Genomic DNA, 27,515 nt, shown 5'->3' on the forward strand with positions numbered 1-27,515 from the left:
TTGCCACATAAAGCAGTCAGATGCAAAGCCACACAGCTTAGGTATGCACATGTACACAGCAGAGGAAAAGCATCATGCTGTGTGTTCTCTAATGGCCTAGAGTCAGCCTTTGCCCCTTTGCAAAGGGAAGGCATCCCTAGGGATATACCGGAGCCTTCCTGACTGCTGGAGGCAGATGAACACAGCACCCTCATCTCCACATTCTGCGATGCAGTGCTGAAGAGAATGGAAAAGGGCAGAGACATAAAGATGCAATTTAAGCACTGAAGGAGATGCCTCACAGTAGGAACTGAAGAGTTTGTAACTTACTTGGTTATAAAGAAGATAAAGGTACAGCTTGATAAACAACTTCTAAGGGGTGAATAGTGACACAAAAGCTCAAGGTAACACTGGCAAGTCAGGGCATGATCCATTGCAGGCTATAGGCTGCTGATGTGGGCAACAGCCAGCCTTGGTGATGGGATGTGATGGAGCAGCCCTTCCTGCTCCCCAAAGTGAAGGGGATAACGGTAACTGCTGGAAAGGGGGGGAATACCTCCTGAAGGATGCGGAAGTGTGATCTGCTTGATAAAGGAAGTCATAATCTCTGAATACATCGAGGGAACATGAGCTGAATATGCCAGATAGATTTCAAGGTTGCTATAACATCTGCTTGGGAAGGTGTTCTTGGGCCTACCAGTCACCATGGAATACCAAATTACATGGAATCAGCCAGGCCGGAAAAGCCCTTTCAGCTCATCCAGTCCAACCATTCCCAGCACTGCCAAGGCCAGCACTAACCAATGGCACTGAGGCCTCGTCTCCATGGTGTGTGAACACTTGCAGGGCCGGTGCCTGCAGCCCTGCCCTGGGCAGCCTGTTCCAATGCCTGAGCACCCTGTGGGGCAGGAATTGTTCCTCAGCTCCATCTAAACCTGCCCTGGTGCAGCTTGAGGCCGTTTCCTCTTGTCCCATCCCTTGTTCTTTGGGAGCAGAGCCCAGCCCCTCCTGGCTCCATCCTCCTCTCAGGCACTTGGAGGGAGCCATCAGGTCCCCCCTGAGCCTTCTCTTCTCCAGACTGAACCCCCCAGGTCCCTCAGCCGTTCCCCATCTCTTGTGCTCCAGGCCCTGCACCAGCTCCAATGCCCTTCTCTGGACCCTTTTTCCAGCCCCTCAATGTCTCTCTTGTAGAGAAGGGACCCAGCCACGCTGCTCCACTGAGCCGGGCCAGGTGGGGCAGCCATTGCCTGGGGAACGAGCTCCTGAGGGGCACCTGTCCTGAAGGGGACAAGACTCAGCTGGAGAAGGTGCTTTAAGCAACATAAACCAGCGCGGTCGGGAGAAGGTGTCCAATGGGCACCTCAGTGCATCCTGCAAGAGTCACTTCAGACTCACACACGCGTATCCCAGCCCCGCTTCCCTCAGGCTACCCTCCGCCGTTCCCACCCGACGAGCCCATTTCCCTACTCGGGGGGGGGGCACTTTACCCGTCCCCTCCCGCCTCCCCCCCGCCCTGCGCACCGGGTGGTACGCGCCGCTAGCCCCGCCCCTCCGGCGCGGACGAACAGCCACGTCTCCAGCCGCGGGCCGGCCGGGAAGGGGCGGGGCAGCCCCGCCCGGCGCGCCAGTCAGCAGCACGTGTGGCGCGGCGGCTCCGCCAATCGCAGAGCAGCTCGGTGAATCATGCGCTTCCCATTGGTGGCAACAGCGGTAGAGGGAGGAGAGCGAGCGGCGCGATTCTGATTGGCCCGGAGGCTCTGTTGACAAACACCGCTCCTTCCCCTTCTAGCCAATCAAAGAGTAGAGGCGGGCGGAGCGGCGTGGCGCCGGACCAATGAGCTCCCTCCCCGCCGCGAAGGGGCGGGCGCTGGTGTGAGGGGCGGTTGCGCGCGGAGTGCCGGTACGTGGCGGGCGGGCGGGGCTGCGGTGCGCGCCCATTCTGTGGTGGCGGCGGCGGTATCGGTGTCGGCGGCCGCGTTCATGCCCTAACGGCGGCCGAAGCGGGGCCCCTCCATGCGGGGGCCGCAGTGCCGCAGCGCTCTGGCCGCCTTCACGGTACTGGTGCTGCTGGGGGTAGCGGCGGGGGGCCCGGAGGCGCTGCCGCCGCCACCGAGCGATGTCGCGGCTGTGGAGGCCGCTTTCGGGTTAGGGGCGGCCGCCGCTCCCGCCGCTTTGCCGGCCGGTTCTGCTGACGTGACGGTGGAGGACGATGAGGCCGGCGTGGCCACCGCGGCGCCCGGCGAGCAGGAGGCTGAGGGGAGCGGAGAGGCCCGGACCGGCGGCAGGTGGGTGTCGGTGACTGGGATGAGGGTCCTTGCCCGGGACTGCGGAGCGGAGCTCTGTTGTCCGGAAGGGGGTTAGTGTGTAGAGATGCGGCACGTGGGGTTAGCGCCCTGTTTGGGGGTGCTTGGGGCGGCTGGTACCCATGGGGCAGTGTCTGGGGATGCTCGGGGGACTGTGAGCATCTATGGGGCTGGAGGGGGTGTATGTGGAAAAGGGGCTGCACGGTCCGGGGGTCGTGCAGGAGTGAGCACGGAGGGGGAGCGCAGAGGTGGGAGAGTTGGGTATAGGTTGTTCTTAACCGGAGCAGTGCGTTGGGAAAGGGGTGCGTGGAGAAACGAGGGTGTTGCGAGCTGGTTGAGCGGTGGGGACACGCGGGGAAGTGCCTGAAGGCGCCGGGAGAGGTGCAGGGCAAAGGGTGGAAGAGATGAGTCCCGTGATGGGGCTGGGAATAGCGCTGCAGGGATGGGCAGGATGGACAGGAGGAGGATGGAGCAGTAAGGAGAGGACCTAGCCTAAAGAACTTGTTCTTTCAGTGGCTGTTAGTAAGTAGAAAAGGTGCCTTAATTCTTAACAGATAAGCTGCTGGATGTCATGCTAAGTGTCGTCTGGCCAGTCTGCTTACCCCGGTAATAGTCTACTTAACTTGGTAATGCCAAGTCCCTTCCTTGCCTTGTTACCTGGTGGCAGTGCTGTAAAGCACTGCATGTGTAGTCTAAACTCTTTCCAGCACCTGCAACTCGCACTTGTTCAGAACATCGTATGTATCCCTTCCTGTCATCTTTTCTTTTTCTTGTAAAGAAAATGCAGTTCTTCTGTTTGCTTAGTGGTTAAACACAGACACTGATGTGCGCTTGAAGGGGAGCCAAGCATGCAAGACAAATTGCTGAACAAGTTTCAGACTATAACAAGGGGAAATAAAATACTTAATAAACACATGTGGCAAGAAGCTCTGGCACAAGAAAGATTTTAATGAATGACTCAAGTGCAGAAATGTTACTGAGCTGTTCCCAGGCTGTTTCTGAATTGGCTGAGAAGGATGAGGTGATAAACCACAGCCGGAGTTTAAAGGAAGAAGAGCATGACTAAATGCCTACTATATTTGAGAAGCTCTTCCGAAGATGAAAACCCCAAACATTCACTTAGAAACTGGCTGATAACTTGGCATCCTGTTTTGAGGAAGATCTGTTCACCTTTTAGCAGCAGGATCATTCCTTTGTGTATCAGGTCATCAAATTCCCACCTGGTTTATTACAATTCGACTCTGTTCAATTTTTAATGAGACCTTCATTTGTTTAGCCTTGAAAATGTTTAAAAATGAATTTTCTCTTTGACCACTAGAGCTAAGTAAAACACACTAAAGATGTTCAGTGTGGTAATTTAAGCCTGAGATTAAATGTGGCTGTTATCTAATTGATTAGTACAGAGAAATAGATTTGCTGTCATCAAATAGAAATGGAATGGCTGCCTGGCCATAGTATTAGCCTGCTCTTTTTTATTATTTCAGTTGTGAGAGCTCTACTCACCTCAGTTAATTGTTCTTCAGCAATAAAATATCCATGTAATAGAACAGGTCAGTATAATCTGAAAAACCCCAACAAAACCAAAACCTCAACTATTTTTGCCATAGGCAAATGACTGTCATCATATTTGGTTAAGAATTTCTTTAACTTCCTAGAAGAAAATGTGAGGGTTAGTGAACTGCCATGCTGTTTATGTACAAACACGCAGGTGTTGAAACTGGAATAACTGTTTATAGAGCTCAGCTCTAACAAACAGCCCTATATGCCATGTCCCAAATTGCTGTTGAGAATATTAGGGTTGTTTTGCTGTTGTTTCAGGTTTTTGTTAAACTGAAACAGTAATAGTGGTAAATGTTGTACCAAAAGGATGATGAGTTCTGCTTCTTCTAACAAACCCAGCTGATTTGAATAAATACACATTTTTTTTGTGCAGTGAAAGGCTGTAAATAAGCTAAATAAGTGCTCCTCCTCTATCCTGTTTACATCTTCCCTTGCAGCCTTAGCCCTGTGCTTCTGTTGCTAGGTAAATCAGACACCTTCACTTCTGTAAAGTAGAACAGAGCCTGAGGCCATCCGATCTCCAAAAGTGGGCTGTGTTCATGATGGGATATAAACAGTGGTTTTAAGACCCAGGACTGGCTTTATGTCAATGCATGTGAAAGTTTGTAGTAGGTGTTCTTCATAGTTTCAAGGGGGAACCTTATAACTGCACTTTAATAACAAGCTCAAGTCTGTGAGCAAGAGAGGGTAGGAAATGGTAAGGAAACACTTCATAGAGGCTATTTGTGGATGGTTAGGGTGAGGGAAGTATGTCCAGATGTGTTTTCATATTGACAAAGGACAAATAAAATCCGACTGTATAGGATCTACTTAGTCTCTGCCAGCTGCTGTGATTATAGATACCTTCATATTTCCTATATTCTATTGGCCCATTGCTTTAGCCCTTCTGCTGGCCATCTGTAAGGGCCCAGAAGGGATTTTCTTCTCTGAGACTTGGTCAATAGTATGCTCTGGAGCAGCAGCTCGAGGCAAGGTGAAATGTGTCTTCATCATTTTACTGGTGTTCGTTTTTCAGGTGTCTGGTTGAGGGATCCTGAGGTTTAAGTAGCTGCCTAGTTTGGAGTGCTTCCTTTTTGTGTCTTTTTATTTTGTTGTGGTGTTCTGGTCCAGGCTTGTGGAGACTATTGCAGTTTGGGGGTTTGTTGGTGGGGTTTTTTGCCTTCCCTAGCAACTGTGTGATGTGATTTGCTCCCCAGCACAGTCTGTGATGTACTTTTAACAAATATCTTGCCATTTTAGGAATTTGATGCAGTTTCTATCCTCCTCCATTCCTTGGCATTATAATTGTGACTTTTGACCTTTTTACCTTTGATGTTAAAATGGGTAATGTTTTCTGTGGGATGATATCTGAAATTGAGGTTTAGTTTGGTATTGTTCTTAGAATACTTCTGTATTGTTGGAAGTTGGCTTCTTCGGTCAAGGTAGTCATGAAACATAGAATCATAGAATAGTTTGGGTTGGAAAGCACCTTAAGATCATCCAGTTCCAACCCCCTGCCATGGGCAGGGACACCTCACACTAAACCATGGCACCCAAGGCTCTGTCCAACCTGGCCTTGAACACTGCCAGGGGCAGAGCATTCACAGCTTCCCTGGGCAACCCATTCCAGTGCTTCACCACCTTTACAGTAAAGATCTTCCTCCTTATATCCAATCTAAACTTCCCCTGTTGAAGTTTTAACCCATTACCCCTTGTCCTATCACTGCAGTTCCCAATGAAGAGTCCCTCCCCAGCATCCTTAAGGCTCCCTTCAGATACTGGAAAACTGCTATGAAGCTTTATTCCAGTCAGGAAGTGGTATTCATAAAGCAGTGTGATAAGGTATAGCTTTGTAGAGAATAACAGAGTGTTAACAGGTTTAACCAAACTAATGCAGGATTTCCTTTTCCTTGCAACTTGTTGCATCCAGAATATTGCCATTTCAGTTCAATGGAAGGGAATTGCAGGTATCATCTGCACCTCTTTGGCCAGCAAAGGCTTGCAAAGAGATGGCTGAAAGGGTGGCTCTTTGTTCTACTGGTGCTGTAAGAAATAGGCATAATATGCTACAGTAAACTTACAGTAGCACTGTGGGGTGGCAGAAAGCAAGTTGCCTGCCTGTTCTTAAGCTCTGAAATAGTTTCTTGAAGTAGTTGCCTAAACTGCTTTTATCAGGATGTGTTAATTTAGTGCTTGATTAGACTACTTGAAAGATGGGAAGATCTCTTGTCACCACTTCATACTGTCGGTATGCAAAGCTGCGAGCAAGGGAATTTCACTGGAAAAGGGGAGGAAGTTGGAAAAGGGAAAATCTCATAGTGAGAAAGTGTAACACTAGCATGGTTCTAGGGCACATGTAGACAAATTGCAGATCTTAACAGCAATTAGAGTTCAAGTGACAGGATTTTAACTCACTAGAATTAAACAGAGACTGGGAGAACAGATATTGAGACTTCATAGAAAAACAAAGTAAGTAACAAATCCTTACTTCCTATTACAAGAGTAAGGATTTTTAGCAGATCCTTTCTAACATACATGATTATTTTTGAAGCTTAAGATGAAGATGGGACCAGAAGTATGCCTATTTAGTTCAAAATGTAGCACTCGTTAAAAAAGCAGAGAGAAATGAGTGTTTTTCTTGCACCTAGTTCCAGTTCTAAAGGAACATGCTAGATCTATGTATAGCCAAGCTGGTTGTCTCTTCATCACAGTGTTTGCTCAGTAGGTGGAGTTTATGAAACCAAGTCCATTATAGAACTAGTGGCCAAGGGGACTAATAGAGTACCACTGCACTCAAAAGTCAGGATTTTTAGGCTATGTGGAAGCAGAGGGTTAAACCAGTTTCACAAAGTGTGTACTGCTGGTACAAAGGTTCTCTCTAAAGGATGATTCCCCCCCTTTCCTAATCAGCTAAACTTAAAAATAAGTGCAATTACAGTACTATTTGGGTGACCAGAGGTCACGATGCAAGTGTCTTGGGTGACAGTGGTGAGGGTTAAAAATGAGAGGTCTCTTTGGGAAGGCTGAGGTTTGAATGTGGTGGGAAAGGATAATATGCAAAGGTAAGATACAAAGGCATAAAACATTGTTACTTGAAGGAGAAGTCAAGTGGGAAGAAATATAGGAATATTTCTTATGTAAGAATAATGTAAGGAAGAAATATATAAGGAAAAAATAGGAATAGATGGGAAGGAAACGTTTCACAGTATGATTTTAGGATTTTTACTGGCAAAATTCCCTCCGTTCTAGCAACATTTCTACCCTTTTTATAACCTAGCTGTCAGCTGGATCGACACTTAAATAGACCCACTTGGAATAATATTTTTATGCAATACTAAAAGGCTTCAGAGAAATTGTTTTACCACAAAGCAAACAGTTTCTGTTAAATGTGTGTCCAAGGCCTTCCGCATGCAAGCACTTGTTTACAGTGCTTGAGAACAGTCTCCTGCAACCAGGTTTATTATTAACCTGGTCCTGGTTTCTGTACAGTTGGAGTAATTGTATGGACTCAGCTTATAAAACCTGATGTATTTCACTGTTCAAATATTTGCACAATTGGTATTTTTTTAACTGTTAAGGTTTTGGAGAAATGTGATGCTTTGCCACCTTCAGAAGTGGAGCCTCTGTGTTACTTTTGGTACAGGTTAAAGAGGCATTTAATTTCCTATTTATTAGCAATACAGTGCTACAGTAGAGTATAAGGCCCTATAAAATATGTGGGTTACTTTTACATGTAAAACTCCAGTGTTTTACTTGACCTTTGTTATAGGTGATGTCTTAAGCCCCTGTCTTTGAACATGTTTTCAAGATCATGATTTTAGTTTTTCCCATCTTACAGAAAAAGGATAGCCCCCATCATTTCCTCTTTAAACTTTATCTTCTACACTTGTAACTTTGGACAAATGAGCATATTTGGCTTCAGTTCCACACAATTATTTGGTGTTCTTGATTGTTTAAAGGAATGATTCATACATGTCTCTGTGTGCATGACTTCCCCCCACCCAAAACCAGTTAATCTCCTTGTCAAGTTTATTGGCACAGTTCCTTATTCTCACTGAAATCAATGTCTAGAAAGGTCTTTCTGGGTCACCAGATCCAACCCCACTCAATGCAGCCAGTCTGTAAAAGTGATCAAGCTCTTCTTCCGCAGCCTTTGAAGATTGGGAGCCTGTTGCAAGCCAAAACTGCCAACGTATCCCAGCTTTTCCAGGTCGGAATAAAACAATCTTCAGGAGAAATAAAAGGCCCTTCAAAAATGCCTTGTCAGTGTTTTTTCTCTGATGTGTTGTTTATTTGGTTTTAATGGCTGGATTATAGCCCAACCAGAACTGCTTATTCTAACTATATGGCTGTGTAAGAAGCAAGATATACTAAAGATGATGAGTTTCATGCACTGTAGAAATAAACAGCTAGCCTGCCATTGACATGTATCCCCAGACAGATAGGCTACCTAAAGGCTAAGCTGCATAAGGCAGTTTTCTTGCTTTCTTGTCTGCAGATGTTGGAGGTTGTTTCAAGTGTCCTGTGTATGCCTTAGGCAAGACTTGTTTTATTCCAAGACTTGTAAAATCTTCAGGATTTCCATGTTTCATCCAGAAGTGTTGGAAACTTAATTGCAAGTTAGTATTTCTTACATACTGATTTGCTGGGTTTCATATTTTCAGGTTTAGGTTGTTTTGAAACGATGTAATAAAGATCAGTGTAGGAGGTATTGGAAGAAATAGGATTTACACATATAAATATCTCAAAAGATGATGATCTCATTCGGTGCAACACCTGCATTTGGGAGCAAAAAGTCAACTATTTTCCCCTGAAGCAGAACTCTGAAAGCATCATACATCATGTGAATTAGCTTGTGACATCCAGCCAGAGACTGCAACTTTTCTACTCTTGCTTGTTGGTCTAGGTAGAGCTACCAGTGAAACTGCTGTATGTAGACTTAACTTTAAGGTTGGAGTTGCATTCTCTTAAATATAGAAAGCAGCTAACAGAGAAACCCCATATGGCTGTGGTTTTGACTGTGAATGCTTCTAACTTGCAGATCCCTAGTAATTATCAGCACTTTGGATGGACGAATTGCTGCCCTGGACCCAGAAAACAGTGGGAGAAAACAGTGGGATCTGGATGTGGGATCAGGTTCTCTTGTATCATCCAGTCTCAGTAAACCAGAGGTAAGGCTCTTTTGACTAAATCTTTACAAAGAGAACTTTCTGTGATCAAATGAAAGCAAATTCTTCCATATGTGATAGGTGTTCACTAATGCAGCAGACTTAGTTTGGGTCAAGTTTGGTAGCTATTCTCAAACTTTGTTTTATGAGTGCTTACATCATGTTGCCATTTCAAACATGAGTGTCTCAGCATTTTAGTCTTGTGACTGATGGTATGTGATAACTACCAAACTAGATGATGTAACCAAGTCTGGGAATTGTATATATTTCCTGATTGAAAACAAGTTATTTGCAATTTGAAGCAAATGAAAGGATCATCTACTTTGTATTGCTAGAGTATGTTTTGGCAAGTACTGGCTTCTTTCCTTTTCCCTTAAGAAAAGTCCTTGTGACTTCATAAATAAACAAAGGATTGCTTTGTCTGTTTGGTTGGGGTTTTTTGTATATATACTAGATAAGCAGCCTATGAAATAAAATGCATAAGCAATGAAATGGAGTGCTGAAGGTCATCCTGAAGAATAGAGTGGTAAAGGGTTGCATCCATCACTGCTTGCTGATGAACTGTAAGAAGGAAATTTAGAGACACAAGTTTCTTGTTAGGTGCTCTTTCCACCATTAGTTTGATGACACTTAGAGTAGAAATTAGAATGAAGTCTTTTTGCCTTTTTTTTTCCTGTTCTGAAGAAGTGAGTTCCATGAGTCATTCCCTCCTAGAGTTAGGAAGAGTAAATATACCAACTAAGAGGTAGTTTGTGGTGATGACAAAGTGCATGGTCCTCCACTGTCATGGGTGGTTGGGTTTGATGACCTACATCATACTCTTTGCATGGTGGGCATTGGAAAATGGAAGTTGAATTCAGAAGTTTCAGACTGTGTGAGCTTCTTGTTTGTGGTTCGTTGTTGCTGTCTGTTTACAGGCGTCTGTTTTGATATCAAGTAGTTTAAGGAAAGATTGGTCTGTTGCTGTGGCAGTGTATGTATGAGAGCTAATAATAAGTATCTCAGATTGCAACAGTAATGTGAATACTAACTCCTGTTTCTCCCTATCTGAGACAGAATTTTAGTTACAGATGTAACTGTCAAACTTGTGCGGTTGTATTTTTGTGTTTAAGGAAAACTGCTTTAGGAAAGAACTTTCTCCCCAGAAATATGTTGCAGAGCAGAACTGAAAACAAAACAAAAAAACAGTAAAGAGAACTGTAAAAAGCTCTGTAAAGAGGAAGGTGTCAGTTATAAACTGGAGTCCTTCAGAGCTGTTTCAATACTAGATACTTAAATCTTTGGTCTCTTATCTGATGTTGCACAGAGTTTCTGATGACCACAGTGAAAGCAGAACCACACGTTTGAAATATGTGCAAATATAAACTTAATTTTTCACTACAAATTAAGACATGAGCCCAGATTTATGAAGATTTTGAGAATCCAGGCACTGGGTACTAACTGGTGTGTTGAATTTTTATCTTCTCCAGTTTGGTATAACTGTGGAAACAACAGGTCTGCCTTTAGACAACAGTTGTCATCTGTCTATGCAATACTTAATTCCCTTTTGATGGCTGCAAGTTATGAGATTGTGGGAGTCATAAAACTAGAGTTTAAAGGAGTATGTGTTATGCATATAGGACGTTTTCAGATGGGCTTTCAAACTGTTTCATTTCTACAGCCATGGCCAAAGGCACTGATGGGTTTTGACAGTTAAGATGCAGAGCCTATGAGAAAACTAATTCTGGAAGTAGAACTTCATTCTGCCCTGTTAGAAGCCGTTGAGCATTATGCGTATGGGCCTTTTTAGACTTACTGTCATGTAAACAAATGCTGTTAAGATAAGTCAGGATTTAACAAGAAACAAGTGATGAACACTCCAAATAAGCTACACTCAAACATTTAAATATATAATTTAAACATTTAAGTTTAATCTGCTGTCAATATCAGCTGAAAGCTTCCATGCAGTGAATCTAGAGTAATGTCACTCACTCATTAAAATTGGCCTCGTGAAAATTGTTGGGACAATTTTGGTTTGGGTCAAAATAGTAAATGAATTAAAGCCTCAGAGTCTGTCATCTCCCTGCTCAGCATATTTTCTCTCCGATTTGGGCATGTGGCATGTTAAATTTTACCCTCTCAAACTAACTTGAGGCTTTTTCTTCCTCTTCCAACATTTTTGAGGTAAAAAAAGTCTGTGTGCTTGCAACCACAATATTATTTTCATCATAAATCAGTATCATTATGTAAGCTGTCAGCCTTATATTTTCTTGCAAGAAACAGCAGATGAAAAACTCTTTTTGCTTGACACTTTCAGTGTTAAAGATCTGTGTTCTTTCAGAGAGTGAGGGAAGCACATGCGGCTGTGTCTGAACTGTTTTGATGTGGGGTTTTTTACCTACCCTGGGTGAGAGTGCAGTGAACTGGAGTTCCAGGTCCTAGTGCAAAAGCGGTAATTGAATCTCTTTTAAGAACAGACATATGAGATCTTCAAACTTCCAGTGTTGAATAGACCTGTAGTTATTTCCTTTGCCTAACTGTAAAATGTCAACTTGGCTGTCTGGAGCTCATGTGTTAATTAAGAAAGTGAGGTAGTAAAATTTCAACTGTTCCAGCAGCTCTGTCAAACACTTCAGATTCTGAAACTGCTGCTTAAGACACTGACAAGTGAGATGTTCATTATTTGTCATGTGAGCAGATCAATTAGAAAGGAAAAGCTGCTGAATTGTGTGTCTGGGTTACGAAAATGGTAAAATTCAATCCTTAACTCTAAGCTCCAACATAAATAATCATGATCAGGGCACCAGTGCTGAAACGTTATGACTCTGCATTTCAGTCTTGTGCATAAGAGTTTATAAACTGTTTACTTATCCACTGGGTCCTTCTCTCTAACAGCTGCATGTTTACAACTCCAAGATTTCTTGTTACTTGCACTCAAAAGATTGCCAATTGAAGTTCAGGGTAAAGTCACTGAATCTCAACTTTTAGACAAGGGAGCTTACTTTTAATGAAACTACTTTAATTTACTCTTTTAAATTTAGCTTTGTAATGAATACATTGTACTTAGACAAGAATACTTCTGGGAGAATGAGCCTGTTAAATAATGATGCTTAATCATAGTGAAAAGGGAGAACTGCCTCTCAAGTAGTGGAAATGGCTCCTAGCACATCGTTATGGAACTGTTGTTTACTAAGGAGGGTGATGCATTCTCTTACCTGCATAGCTTTACACTGAATTACTTAATAGGCTTCTGTCTCTTATGAGGATCTATTATATGAGAGAAAGGAAAGTGTAAACTCGCCTGTGTATTAAAATGACTAGCCACTAGTGACTAGCATGACTGATGGGATAGGGAGAGGCTGGAGAAGAGATGGAGGCAGGAGGAAAGCCTACTGTGGGCTGGATAAATGGTAGAGAGAACTGATCTTTAAGAGCTGATCTTTAAGAAAGAGGAGAGTGAGCAGGATTCTTGGTGGTGATGGTGTGAGAGTAACAGCTTAACAATACATTCACAGCTGACCCATTCCCTCTGCACTGTCAGGAACCCTGCAGGGAGTTCAATCCGAAGGTGCTGCTCCAATTGTAGCAGTTTCAGTGCTCTGGGCAGAGGCTACACTGGGTTGTACTTGGTAAAAGTAACTACATTGACTCGTGATTTGGCTGTTACAGACTGATCCCTGAGTAAGCATCTTACTTCCTTATTTGAGAGATTGTGGATCATGGGGCAAAAGGAGCTTCAGTCCACAAGGCTGACATTTAAAGCAGTCATAGTGAAGATACCACTGTATCCCAGAAAAATTAAATAATTGGCTTATGTCATGTCACAAATCCTGTCAACATCCTTATCCCTTTAAAAACTCTCAATAGCTTCAAATTGCACTCATATGTATTAAATTCTTTCTATTTTTTCATTGTGATGGCCACATAAAATCAACTTTCCTGCAAACTTAAGTATCTGTGTAATCTTTTTTGGACATAGGTGGCAAGCTTTTGTGGACTAGCCCAGTATTATATGTTTTCCTCCAGAGAAATGTGGAGATGCAAAGGAGTTTTATACTGAAGTCAGCTGAAACTAATTGCATTGTAGGCAAAGTGAACTCATAGATATCTTTAGCAGATTATTCCTTTTCTTGCCCTTTGCGGAGGCTCATGCTTTGAGCAGTGAGTTGGGAAAGGATTTTAAACTCTCCAAAGCTCAACTAGTGACAAGATTTAATGTACAGTGTGAATACATCTCTTTTATTTTTTACTTTTTTTCCCTTGTTTTTGCTCACCCTGTATCAGCTCCATAAACATTTTCAATTTTTCAGTGCTTTTCTTCCCCAAAAGAAATACTAAATTCTACTATGAGGTATCCAAACACCTGGGAATCTACGTAATGTGTCCACTACCTGCACTTCCCTGCACATTGGATAGGAGAAGCTCTGTACTCAGTCAAGCCAGAGAAGATCCGAAGGCTGTCCTGGGTTGCTTTGGAAGCATGGCAAAAACAATCAGCAGCTCTCATCCTTTGGCCTCTTACATTCTGGTGTAGGAGGAATTGCAAAACCCACATTGAAGCGAGTCAGGCCAAGAAAAGAGGTTGAAACGCCCTCTGAGAGGCTCCAGTTGTGATTTCTGGATTCTTTTATGTGCCCTCCCATAGTCAGGGGAGGGTAAATAATTTAACAGTCTCTTTGAAAGAGGAATCTCGTGACATCAGTTTTAGGAGAGTCTCGCCCGCCACTTTAGGGCACCTCTGCAGCAGCGTTTTATGAACCTCAATAAAAATGAGGGGTTTGTTTGGTCCATGCCATTCTACTTCAGTTATTTTTCAGTTAAGTCACTGCCTGTAAATATCATCCAACAGAAAGCTGAGATATGTTTGTTTTCAGCATGGGTGGGGAGTACTTAAGCCTGTCAGTCAGACTTGTTTGAGTATTTTCACTTAAAAGGTTATTGTAACAGCTGTTGAATACAGTGATGAATACTATTGATTTCTATTAAATCTCTATAAATCTGTTCTGACACTGCCAACAGTCACAGGACAGACAGAGAGGAGAATCAGTGCAAATTATATAAACATCCTGAGAAAATAGAAATTGGACCTCAGAGCAGCCTGTCAATAGCTGAAGGGGGCCTTACAAGGATGCTGGAGAGGGACTCATCATCAGGGACTATAGCAATAGGGCAAGGGGTGATGGGTTTAAACTTAAAACAGGGGAAGTTCAGGTTAGGTATAAGGAAGAAGTTCTTTACTGTGAGAGTGGTGAGGCACTGGAATGGGTTGCCCAAAGAAATGGTGAATGCTTCATCCCTGGCAGTGTTCAAGGCCGAGTTGGACAGAGCCTTGGGTGATATGGTTTAGTGTGAGGTGTCCCTGCCTATGGCAGGGGGGTTGAACCTGGATGCTCTTAAGGTCCTTTCCAACCCAAACCATTCCATTATAAGATGGCTTTCTGTCTAGATCCTACTTAAAAATGAATGGCGCTGTCTGGCTCACTAGTGTTCATCTTAACTTTTAATGTATTTGTGCATTTTAAAACATCTGACACAGGGCGCATCAGCAATGGAAGCAATCTTTCCTGCATCTTCAGTGCTTGGAAGGGTCTTTGTTCACTGTACAGGCTGCTTTCAGGAAGAAGTCGTGTGCAGTGGGGTCAGACTTCCATATATACAGAATAACAGATCAGTTCTCTTTAAGCATTTGAGTGTGCACAAAACTTTCTAAAGCAGAGTTTTACTCAACAAAGTGAAGAATGAAACTCTTAACAATGTCTATGAATGCTGTGAAATTGCTTTCCAGCTTTCTGGTTGTGATCAGATGTAAAGCCCCAAATTGCCACTCTGTTCAAGCAGGCAGAGTGTAAATCCATGGACTTGTTATTGAGGTGACTAATGTAGTGAAAATCTGTTTCCCTACAGGTAAGGTGGTATAATTTTAGTTGTCAGGAAGAGTGTATTCTGGTAGAGTTCCCTGTGTCCTGTAGCTGATCCTTGTTTTTGTGTACTAAGCATCACCAGATGCTCTGATAGCTGGAGGTATCATTCCCATGGCGAAAAACTGGGGCATTATCCAGTTCTCTATAGTACAGGTTTTCTATAATAGATATGGAATTAAACTGTACTAAATGAAACACAAGATGTGGGGATTGATAACAGTTTTGTTGAAGGTGGGAGGTGATCAGTTTAAATCTGAGAAATAGTACCCTGTCCTGAAAGATCCAGTGACAGGTTAACAGCTGCCATCTCAATTCCTCTGCAGGGCAAGGAAATGTGATCCTGTGCTGCCTGCGGGTAGAGAGACAGAGATTAGTGTCTTAAATGGTCCTGGAAAAGCTCATAATGAATAAGAAGTGAACGTCCAGAGTTGTACTTCAAAGGAAGATAAATTCTAATTGCAATAGCCTTATTAGGGCTATCAAGGAGAGTGGAGCCTGTGTTTTGCAAGCAGAGAATAGATGTGACTGCTCTTTAACTACATAGATGTATTATGATTCCTGATGGAACAAGCAGTTCTTTTCATTTCTGTTGCTGGAAACACGCATGGGGTGCATGGCCATAGAGAGCTGACAGGCTTGGGAAACCTGCTAGAGAGACCTGTGGATTTCTGAGTACAGATCTTTGTTGCCTTCTTGGTGAAACTAAAAAGTGTAATTTGTAAATCCCCTAAAACCAAAACTTCTGATGATGTTTAGTGGACAAAAGGTCATCAACAAGAGACTGAGAGTTTTAAAATACTGGGATTGCTGGAAGCTCTGCTTTTCTAGGAAACGCAACCCAACTTTTCAATGTGAACTGGTAAACCTGTGGAGAAGGGGAATTGCTGATGGATGACTGAGCTGAGTTAGTGGTTAGTATGTTGTAGCATCATCTTTTTTGAGGTGACAAGGAGGGCAAAGTGGTCTTATTTATCAGAACTACATGTCTTCAGAGCCAGTCATATCTGCTCAATGTCTTGTTCAATTAAAGACCCCAAAGACCTTCCTGCAACTGCAGCTTGGTCGTTTTCTTGCTGACTCTTGATGCAGTTAGCACTGGTAAGAAAGTGCTGGTGTGTCCTTTTGCTCCTACTGCAGGGATGTTTGGGAAGGATTACAACTTGCAGTAAGAGACATGTAGGAAGCAACAGAACAAGATTTTGTGGCTTGTGTGATATTGGAGCTCTCAACCCCGATCCTCATAAGTGATGCTCTCTGCTTTCAGCACAGCCAGGCAAGATTCTCAGAGTGACTCTGGGCTACTGGTTATGAACAACTTCCATCTGTCACACTCACAGACATGGTCAAATGTTGCAAATCTTGGAAAGGGCATTTACCATCAGCACAATCTCTGTTGTTTAGTTGTTTTTATAATAGAATCATAGGATCATTTAGGTTGGAAAAGACCTTTAAGATCATTGAGTCCAACTGTTAACCCAGCATTGCCAAGTCCAGCACCAAACCATGTCACTGAGGGCCTTGTCTACACATCTCTTGAAATAAACCCAAGGGATGGTGACTCCACCACTCCCCTGGGCAGCCTGTTCCAATGCCTGAAGAAGTTGTTCCTGATCTCCAGTCTAAACCTCCCCTGCTGCAGCTTGAGGCTGTTTCCTCTTGTCCTATCATTTTTCACTTGGGAAAAGAGACCAACCCCCACCTCATTGCAACCTCCTTTCAGGTAGTTGTAGGGAGAAATAAGGTCCCTCCCGAGCCTCCTTGTCTTCAGGCTATACAACTCCAGTACCTTCAGCTGATCCTCATCAGAGCTGTGCTCTAGACCCTTCACCTCATGGATCAATATAAAGCTCATGGGTGAAGATAAGGATAGGGAGGGAGCTTGTAATTTAATTACATACAGTACACTGTGGGTTTTGTATTGGGTGTTAAGCAGTTCTAGTGTTTACAGATACTAAAATGGATCAGCTGGAGTAATACCTAGACAAATACCTGTTTCAGCACAGGCAATGGATAACTTGGATATTTGGAGCTCAGCTGCCCAATACACAACAGAGTACTCTGCCCTAAAACCTTTTTGAACTTCTAGTCTATATCTTTGTAAAAGAAAATGCCTGTTTCAAGCACTAAGCGTTTTGGGCAATTCAGCAAATCATTCCTCTCCAAGCAGCACAGCTGCTGACATCTCATTTCCGAATCCTTCTGGACTTTGTCTTCCATATGCAGGTAACTATTAATCTTCCTGTCAGAGTCACTGCATGTTTCCTGCACTCTACTTCCTTTGCACCCTTGAGAGAGGAGACTGTGTGCTTGCTGTGTTCCATTCCCCTCCACTATCAGACTCTCTTTTCCTATAAATTTCCCTGTGACTTAATTTTTCATGAGACATGGACTCTGTGTCCGTATCTAAAAACCCTCCCTGTCCAGGCAGGGCATGGGAAGGAACACACAAAGTCCAAAAGAGATCAGCTTAAATCCTGGACCCCCAAGGTGATGTGGGCTTCTACTGGTGCCTGTTTTCCCCGTCTCTGAAGAGAAGCATCCTGGCTAATGCTATAAGAGCCCAGGTAATCTGCAAGAGAACTTCAATGGGGTTGTCTGGAGGTGATGGTAGAGTTAAAGCATTGTTTTAAAGCATCCTAATCCTGGAACAGTACTGGGGCGGGTTGACACTGACTAGATGCCAAGTGCCCACCAAGCTGCTCTGTTGTGTTGAGCAGAGGAGAGAAAATACAACAGAAGGCTCATGGATTGAGATGAGGACAGAGAGAGATCGCTCGCCAGTTACCATCATGAGCAAAACAGACTCAGAGAAATTAGTTTAATTTATTGCCAATCAAATCAGAATAGGATAATGAAAAATAAACCCAGATCTTTAAACCCCTTCCCTTCTTCCCTCCTACTTCCTGGGCTCAGCTTCACTCCCAAATTCTCCCTCTTCCCACCCCGTGGTGCAGGGGCATGGGGAATGGGAGTTGTGGTCAGTTCATCACATGCTGTCTCTGCTACTTCCTCCTCAGGGGAGGACTCCTCACACTCCCCTGCTCCACCATGGGATCCCTCCCACAGGACACAGTGGCATCTCCAGCATGGGTCCTTCCCATGGACTGCAGCTCTTCACAAGCTGCTCCAGTGTGTGTCCCTTCTACCATACGAGTACCAGTTTTGACATGGTGACCAATAAGCTGCTGTATAGGGACTGTTTCTGTAGAGGCAAGGTTTAATTTTCCTCCCTTATCTGCCTTGTGCTGTTAGTTTTAAGGAGGTTGGTGATGGGCTCAGCAGCAGCAGTTTGTTTCGGGAAGACTTCTCTTAAGTTCCAGAAGACTGTTGCAGTTTTCTCTTGTTAATAAAACTTGCCACGTTCAAGGGGGGGATGGAATAATGTCAAAATAAAGTCTTTCTTAAAGCACCGTGCAGGTTTTTTTTATTATTATTATTAAGAACAGTTTTTAAAAGTCTGTTACCATGGCAGCAGAGCAGGCTGGCATCTCTGTAGTCAAAAGCCCAAGTCTTGTTTGACTGTGATTAAAGTAACGGTGGGGTTTTAGTTTGCTAATCTTCAGGAGAAGGGTCTATGATTGCACAGCAAACAGTACTGGGGACCTGATCTCATTTGAAGCTGGGGTAGTCTGGTTAATGCACTGTGGTTCCTCCAGTTCCCTGCAGGGCTCTTCAAGGGAGAGCAGAGGACAGAGCTGGACTAATGGCAAACTCAAGCTGAACAAGATACAGTGCCCCTGACACTGGAGAGTATCATTCTGAAGCTGCTGTGCTGCTGTCATCTGTTGCACTTTAAACTGTTTATGTAGTTTTATCAGGACCCTGATAGCTTGCACCTGATCAGATCTTAAGATCTGAAGTTAAAGAATCATGACAGAGATGCCAATTGTAGTAATTTATTACAGTTGTTGGAAGGACTTTGCAGGTGTTGCTTTGGGGGGAGAGAAAAAAGGGGTTTTCAAACAAGTTTTCAAGTACTCATCCAGGCACAGGAGTACAGCATCGCTTCGTGTGCTCATCATACACACAGTACAGGGCCATGAAAGCTGAGTTTAAGCCTTAGCCTAGTCTTCTCTAAGCAGTGAAAAATGAAATAGAAACTACCAGCTTGTGGAGTATGGGGGATGGTGAAAGGACAAAAAAGACTATGATAGAGAGAAACTTGTCATAAGGATCTTAACATGGGCAGGAGCACGGCACCAGGTTTGGTCGCTTGATGGGTCCCCTGAGCTGTTACAGAGTGAGCTGTACAGCCGGTGGTAAAATCATCCCGAGGTGTGAGAAACATCAGTGCTCACTGTTGCTATGCAGAGTTTGTGTGCCCTTTCAGTGTGTCACACCCCAGCTCACATAAAACCTGCTTCTTGGCTTCTCTGATGTGCCGCTCCGGCACAGGCTGGCTTTTACTTCAGAGGAGGAGGGCCACTAAATCCTGCCTCTATAATTTGCTCCATAAAATACTGATTTATCAGATGTCCAAGTGCAGCCTTTCTCACGGTTCTGCTCTTAAAGGTGGTTTGGGCACATTCTGTGGTTAACAGAAACAGGAGGAAGCAAGGAACAGGTATGCACATTGCAAACAGGTGTAGTGCTGAGATCAGAAGTGATGGCATTCACAAGAGGGGAAGTTTTACTACACAAAACAGCCACCTGCCTCTTGGTATTTCCTGCTTCAGCTTCCTTGTTGCCCTTGAGCATGTCTTAGGAGGTCGTTTTACTGATACAAGTCCTGGACTCCCCTTTGCAGTCTATTTTCTTCTTCCTTGGCTGGTTGAGCAGCACTGGATGCTCTGAAGAACTTTGCTTTTTTACAGTGCTTTAGGCAGTGGAATATCTTAACAGCCTTTGTTTCCAAAAGATTGTACTAGTGCCTGAGTCTTTGTTCTCTTCTTAAGGATAGGGTGATGTTGTGGGCCTTGCAGAAAGTTTGAAGACAAGTATCTCCTTAGATATGAGTTGTCCCCTTCGTGTCCCCAGTGTGCTTCTGTGAGTGGGGCTTACCTGTTAGTAATAGCACACTGTCATCCTTGTAGTACCTTGTACTTCAGGATTTCTGCAGGTAGCTGAAGGGAAAACAGATAAATCAGCATCCTGAAATCCAAGCTGAAGAAGAGAAATAACCTCTTATATTGGAAGTCATAAACCAGTGCATCTGTGCAGATACCTCCCTATATGCATACCAAAAAGCAGACAATACATCAGTTCCAGACCATCCTGAACTAAGGACATCTCAAGAACTTGCCCAGTGGCTATATATCTATGTATCTATCTAACCTGAAAAGTCTGTAAGCGTTTATAGTAGGGTTACCTGTATCACTGTATGCCTATGCTTTTTGTTTTTAACTGTGGAACATACAATGATTGCTTTCTCTTTCCCAGATTTGTTTGTACAGACTCTTGTTTCTACCCTTTAGAATGAAGCTGCCATATGTGGCTTTTAATATGTTGCTTGGGTTTAAAAGACAGTTCTGACTGAAAAGAAGTAGCTTGCTTAAGAACATGTCTGATGTTGGCTTTGATCCTGTTCCTTACAGTGATCCTATTGTAGAGATAATCATAGAAGAAAAACATTGGTACCCTTATGATTTAAGATCTTATAGGTCAGTATGATTGGTAACTGGGGATGAAGGTCTTAGTTTACTGTTTGAAAACCACAAACTGAAATGTTAGGAAAACATAAAGACATAACACTTCCTATTGTAAGGAAAATGTTTCACCTGTGCTTAGTTATTTCCTTGGAGTTATTGGAAAGTTCAGCCCTCTGAGGATGCTGATATTGAGTGGTCTGGCACCAGGCTTGTGTCAGATGTGTCTGCCTGCGAGCAGGCTTGATTTTTGATTCATATGATAAAGAGCGTTAGGCTTGGGAAATGAATGTCACACTTACTGTTAAACAGCTCAGGGAGGCTCTAATACTTCAGCTTGTTTTGATCTCTGTTTACACACTATTTTCTTTCTTTCTATATTCCTTTTCTCCCCACTGCTTTAACCCAGCAGTTTTCTTCCTTCACCCATCACACTGCCATGGAACCTCATTGCATACAGTGCCCTCCTTTCCAGTAAAGTCTAGACAGCAAATTCCCTGGTAGCATATGCCATTTCGGATCGTTATGCCTCTTTGCTTTCTTTTTTTTCTGTGAAGGCTTTTTAGTAACTGCATTACCTCACCCGTCGGCCTGGAGATTGAGCAGCCAGCGCTGCTGATAGGGCTGCGGCACCCCGCGCTGAGCCAATGGAGAACTTCAGCTTCAAACTCTTCACCAGCAAAAGAGCAGCGTCTCATTTAGGGCTCGAGAGTTAATGTGGGGTTGGGTTTGTGTGGTTTTTGTTGGTTTTTTTTTTTTTCAAGTGTTACTTCTGAAAGACAAGCCACTTAACAATTATGTGCCATATTGCTGACCAGTGAAGCTGAACAAATAGCTATTTACATTGACAGATCAGAGGAATGTGTAAGTGCATCGTGGTAACCTACATTTTCTGTGCCAAGAGATTTGCAGCTGACTGCCTGGGTGACTCACTCCTTGGATTAGGAGATGAGGTAATGCTTTTGAGATACAGGGTGATGTCATTCCTTTACCTGAGCTGCATGCCGATGCTAGTTCCTAGTACTTTCAAGGAAAGTCCCTTTGCTGATTCTGATGTACTAGAGAATGAGCTGCATAACTCAGGCAGGGGTTGTTATTATTAATGGCTTTCTCAAGCCTCTGGCAAAAACTGCTCTTCAAAACATGTGGCTGCAAATGCTTTTTGTTATGTGGGCACCTGCAACTATGCACATTTGCATACCTGCCCCATGCTTCAGATGAAGCTATCTTAGTAAAAAAGACCTTTGTGGTAATCAGGTGCAGTCCCTTGTCAGCACCTTGTCATATAATCCCATTTATAGATAGATTCATCTGAAAAGGTGATTTCCCACCCCACTGTTCTGTTTGTGTTGTGAAATACCACCTTTGTGATGGTTAGTAACCCAAAAATCTAGCTTGCACTTACAGTCAGTTTAACCCTCTCTGCTTGTGCTCTGGCATTGCTTTCCAGTGCAATAGCTCATTCTGCTGCCCGTGGTCCCTTTCCTAATGTGTTCACTGACACCAGTTGTGTCTTTTCTCAGCCTTTCTTTCCCAATGTCGTGCAGGACGTGCTGCTCCCGTGGGCAGCCTCAAGGTTGGGAGCACGGGCAGGTGATCAGCAGAGCTGACTGAAGCAGCCTTGTCTGTCCTATGCAGCTTATGGGGACCAAGGCTTTAACAGATGAGCAGGCAGCACCCAGTGTCTGGGAACATTTGAAGGCATACAAGCCATGACCTCGTTTGATCCATATCCTGGGAGTACACAGTGTGTTTTGCTGAGTGAGCTTCATGTGTGTTGGGAATTTGGGGGTGTGATTCCCAGAAATGGTCAATATGTTGTTAGTGGATAATCTCCTAGTCAGGTCATGGAGCAAGAGCTTTGGGATAAGGGAAGTGCTGAAGATGATGTGTGTCCCCAGAGCTTGCAGAGTTACCCACCTAATCTCCCCTGCTCAGCAGTGATTCCTGGGTGCTTTGCACCTCCTGTCTTCACAAACTGATGGGATGGTTTGCAGCCCTTGGAGCACACCACATTGCAAAGCCATAGCAGTTGTAGCTTCCAGCAAGTGTATCTGAAAGTCTGAACTTGCAAGTGGCTGTCCAGCTGCCACTGGCACATGTGTAGTTTGGCCATACTATAGAAGTTAGCTGACTGATGGCCAGTAGAATGTCTTCAAGATCTGACTTAAAGTCAGTTGGTGGCTGTGATTGCCAGGCTTGGGCTCTGTGTGCTGGATCACTGGTACAAGAACTGGTTTAGCTTTTGTATATTTGGAAAACTACTTATGAAAATAACCTTTGCTGTTAATTCTTATTTCTATATGAATATGTCATATTACTGGGGGTGAGCATGGGCCTCCAAACTACCTCCAGGTGTCTGGACCACGTGCAGGAAGAAACTTTACAGAGGGTTTAGAATCATAGAATAGTTTGGGTTGGAAAGGACCTTAAGATCATCCAGTTCCAACCCTCTGACATGGGCAGGGCCACCTCACACTAAACCATATCACCCAGGGCTCTGTCCAGCCTGGCCTTGAACACTGCCAGGGTTGGAGAATTCACAACTTCTCGGGCAACCCATTCCAGTGCCTCAGCACTCTTACAGTAAAGAATTTCTTCTTTATACCAAATTTAAGATTCCCCTGTTTAAATTTGAACCCATCACCCCTTGTCCTATCACTACAGTCCCTAATGAAGAGTCCCTCACCAGCATCCCTGTAGCCCCCCCTTCAGATACTGGAAGGCTGCTCTGAGGTCTCCACGCAGCCTTCTCTTCCCCAGGCTGAACAGCCCCAACTTTCTCAGCCTGTCTTCATACAGGAGGTGCTCCAGTCCCTGATCATGCCTGTGGCCTCCTCTGGACTTGTTCCAACAGTTCCATGTCCTTTTTATGTTGAGGACACCAGAACTGCACACAATGCTCCAAGTGAGGTCTCAGCAGAGTAGAGTAGAGGGGCAGAATCACCTCCTTCAACCTATTAATACAAAGTAACAGCTGCACAGGCTAAAAGTTGTCATCAAAATGATGCATTTCTGAAAGAATATATTACAAAACCAATTTACGGTGCTGCTCCTGTGTGTTGAATGTTTTACCAGGACACTCCACCATGGTTACAGCTGCAACTTTGGCACTGGCATCTTTTGTTTTTCAAAAGGTGTTTTCCAAAATCCGCCTGCCTTTGTGTCTCAGGATCACAAGGCTGCTCTTGAGTAGGAATGTTTGTGTAAACCTGACTTGTTTGCTTTATTTTTCCACTGATCAGGTGATTTCTACAAATGACCCCTCCCCACACAGGTTCTTGCCTTTTTTGTTGGTTTATTTCTGTAAGTGGATGTGTAGAGCTCTGTGTGTGTTTTTTCCTCCCTAATAGTAGATCATAATGGAACATTTCTTGTGCATCACAGATCTCCCGCAACGGATGTTTGGCCTTTTTTTGCCATAAGGTAAATACCTGGGGGGGAAAGGCCATACCTCATTTTGCTTTGTGAAGAGCTTTGCAGCTGCTCTATGGGGTTATTTTTATCATCTTTTCAATTACACTTTGTGCTCCTGAGAGGAGATTTGTCAGTCTTCCTGAGGCTCCTCAAAGCCAGGATTGGACCCTTTAGGGATGTTCAATACAGTCACCAGCATTTTCAGGTAACTCACCTAACTTTTCTCCCTGAATGAGGTGTGCCAAACAGTGCAAGAATAGGTGTTAGTCACAACATGTACACATAAGGTCTGTCTTTCCCTCCCCGTTCAGGTGAATCCCAACTTTGCTTAATGCTGTTTGCTCCTCTGTGACCCAGTTAGAGGAATAAAAAGTTTCATGTTAGGGAGAATTTTAATCATGCAGATGTGGTTTCAGATCCTCACAGTGATTCAGGCATAACAACCAGAAACCTTCTGGATCTTTTGTAGGGCTTTGTAATACACATCCGTGCCTTGGGGTCTGAGCAGGAGTGTTTTATTTGAAGTGACTAATATACATGTACCAGAAGTAGCCTTTAAGTCCTAATGTGTAAAGTCTCTGAATTTAATGTAATTGCATTGTAGGATACTGCCCAAATGAACAGGGGTTCTGCAAAAGCATTAAAATCTTCCACGTTAATCCGTATCCTCAAAAGCTAAGATCATGTGGATTACAATTCCTCACTGTTGTCGAGGGGCACAGCCACTGTGGCTCCACAGTATTAGTTATGGTCTATCATGCTGATAATGAGTTTCTTAATAAGTCCCTTAGTACTCATTGACAATGACTCATGCTTCCGAACTAGGATCTCCTTGAAAATCTCAGCGTAATGGATGAGATGCTGTATCCTGGGGAAGAGGATTTTGACTTCTGTGTTTAAGAAAAAGCCAGGCAGATTTTAAAGGAACAGTGTATTTAAACATAACGAATTCTGGGGAGAAGATAGGTTGGACTGTCTGGAAAGGCAAAGGTGAAATGTGAGCTCTCATCTCAATGATAACTGCACTCTCTGCTTTACAGGAGGACATCCTGGAGTAGTCTTTAATGGTGAAAGTGTTCACAAACAGCCTCAGCTCTCCATTTAAACTGAATTCGGTCTCCTAATGTAACAAGAGTGACTGATTCTGTGCTTAGCAGTAAACTAGCCTGGGAAAAAGCAGCAATGAGGTAGAATTTTACCTCCAATGAAGCTGTCTTGAAACTATCACAAAGGCTCTTCAAAACTTGCACGTTAACCAGTGACTGTCTCTTCAAGAATGCTTTTCTCCCTGTAACATATTTTCAGCAGTTGGATGAATGCTAATCTGTCATCTGATTGAGCTTGAAAATGTTTTGTTTAACGTGGAAGAAATGTCACACACTGAACTGTTTGGTTTGGGGTGGTTTTTTTAACTAAGAAGAGTGAAATGTGGATTTGATTTGAATGCCTGAAACTTGTCTGTCTTCAGTATAACTTTGAAATACAATACTACGGGTTATGAAACCATAAAATAAAATCATAGAATCATCACAGGCTGGTTTGTGTTGGAAGGGACCTTAAAGCTGATCCAGTTCCAAACCCCTGCCATGGGCAGGGACCCCTTCCACTGGAGCAGCTGCTCCAAGCCCCTGTGTCCAACCTGGCCTTGAGCACTGCCAGGGATGGGGCAGCCACAGCTTCTCCGGGCACCCTGTGCCAGTGCCTCAGCACCCTCCCAGGGAAGAGCTTCTGCCTAAGAGCTCAGCTCAGTCTCCCCTCGGGCAGGTTCAAGCCATTCCCCTTGGCCTGTCCCTACAGGCCCTTGTCCCAAGCCCCTCTCCAGGTTTCCTGTAGCCCCTTTAGGTGCTGGAGCTGCTCTAAGGTTTCCCCTTAAGGAGCTTTCTCTTCTTCACGCTGACCCAGCCCAGCTCTCTCAGTGTAGCTCTATATGAGAGCTGCTTCCCTTCTCACAGCATCTTCATGGCCTCCTCTGGACTTGCTTGAGCAGATCCATGTCTGTCTTCTGTTGGAGGCCCTGTGCTGAATCCATTGCTCCAGAAGGGGACTCAAAAGAGACTGGGATATAATGCACTGTGCTTCCTTATACAGTGTTTCTGTTTCCGTTCATGATCAGTATGTTTTGATAAAATTGTGGTTAAATGGTAGCTAACCATCCATTCAATTGTTTTAGGTATTTGGAAATAAGATGATAATCCCTTCCTTGGATGGGGACCTATTCCAGTGGGATCGGGACCGAGAGAGCATGGAAGCAGTTCCTTTCACAGTTGAATCTCTTCTTGAGTCATCCTACAAATTTGGCGAGGACGTTGTCTTAGTCGGGGGAAAGTCTTTGACAACCTATGGGCTGAGCTCATACTCAGGGAAGGTAAGAGCCTGAAGGTTGCCTTGTGTATGTGTGTTCCAAGCATTGTCTTGCAAACAGGTTGCTCTTGAGATTTAAACTGCAGTGTAGCTCCAGCATGGTGCAAAAGAGCAGAATCTGAGCTTATTGGGCAACAAATGCAGTGGGATGGAGTAAGTTTCACAGTGCAAATAGACAGTGTGTCTGAACGCCTTGCTGCAGTCTCCTCCTGCCTGCACATTCCTGCTGTATCCCCTGTGCTGCCTGGAACACGTCTCACTCTTTGCTAAGCTGATTCAGCTTGCTAACCCAACAGAAAACTTCAGTTTTGAATGGATTCGTTTTCTGCGGGGTTAGCTGTAGCTCAGCCAGGGGTTGGGCAGTGCCAGAGCCAGCACAAGGGAAGGGACAGTAGTTTTGTAAGCAGAGGTGAGTGAGGGGAAAAAAGAAGGGTGACTCTACCAAGCCACAAGAGTTTAGCTTTGTCATATAGCTCTGCTTGAAGCAGACTTTGCTGTTGAGCATATCAAAGAAGGCTTTAGGTGACACGCTTTTTCACAACAGATTTCAGATTTTTCCACAACTAAGGAAAACAAGAAAAACATTTATCATGTGCAAGAATTTCAGACTTGTAGTTACTGTCAGCAAGTTTACTATCTCTTGGGAGAAGTTCTTATGTTTTAAAGTCATACGCAGAAGTTATGAACTACTTGCTCTCTCTGACTAGATCAGAAGATACTTTTCTTCTGAAATCCATTGGTTAAAAGTTGTATATTTTGAAGAAATGTAGAATAAAAAAAGGCTAGAAAACACACAGGAATGAATTTCATTATTCAGAGTCCTAGAACTGACATTCCCCTCCTCCTTAAGTTCGGATGTCATTAAAATGCTTGTAGATGCTTTTTGCAGTGGAAAACCATACATTTGCTAAGTCAGAAAGGTGGGTGCAGTTTAAAACAAGTTAAAAAACCAATACAGTTTAAAGATGTTAAACTTCCAATATTTGCTTTTCACAAACTCAGGTGGGGAGGTTTCATTTTGACCATACATTTGAATGTTGAATACTTCTCTGGCATGGTGTGGAGTGATCACTCGTGATAAAAGAGCATAGACCCATAACAAAGAGTTCATGAAATCATTTTGACTTGTTCATTGCTACCAGAGGGTGCTGTGCACCAACAGGCTGCTCCTCCCTCAAGGCTCAGGAAATGGGAGTTTCAATTTCTCTTTTGATACCTGGCTTATGCTGACAGTAGCAAATCTGCTTTTTACAGGAAATAGTG

General features: G+C 43.8%; 1 protein-coding gene across 1 annotated transcript in view; it reads left to right on the top strand.

The window, feature by feature from the left end:
• The first annotated feature begins 1,949 nt into the window (after positions 1–1,949).
• EIF2AK3 (eukaryotic translation initiation factor 2 alpha kinase 3) overlaps positions 1,950–27,515 on the top strand; it is a 46,819-nt gene continuing 21,253 nt past the window's right edge. The window contains exons 1-3 of the mRNA XM_005144611.3: positions 1,950–2,264; positions 8,863–8,992; positions 26,062–26,256. Coding sequence (XP_005144668.2) covers positions 1,993–2,264; positions 8,863–8,992; positions 26,062–26,256 — 597 coding nt within the window. The 5' untranslated portion in view covers positions 1,950–1,992. The remainder of the gene's footprint in view (positions 2,265–8,862; positions 8,993–26,061; positions 26,257–27,515) is intronic.

This window comes from Melopsittacus undulatus, chromosome 7 (genome assembly GCF_012275295.1).
Source record: "Melopsittacus undulatus isolate bMelUnd1 chromosome 7, bMelUnd1.mat.Z, whole genome shotgun sequence".
NCBI classification, from domain to species: Eukaryota; Metazoa; Chordata; class Aves; order Psittaciformes; family Psittaculidae; genus Melopsittacus; species Melopsittacus undulatus.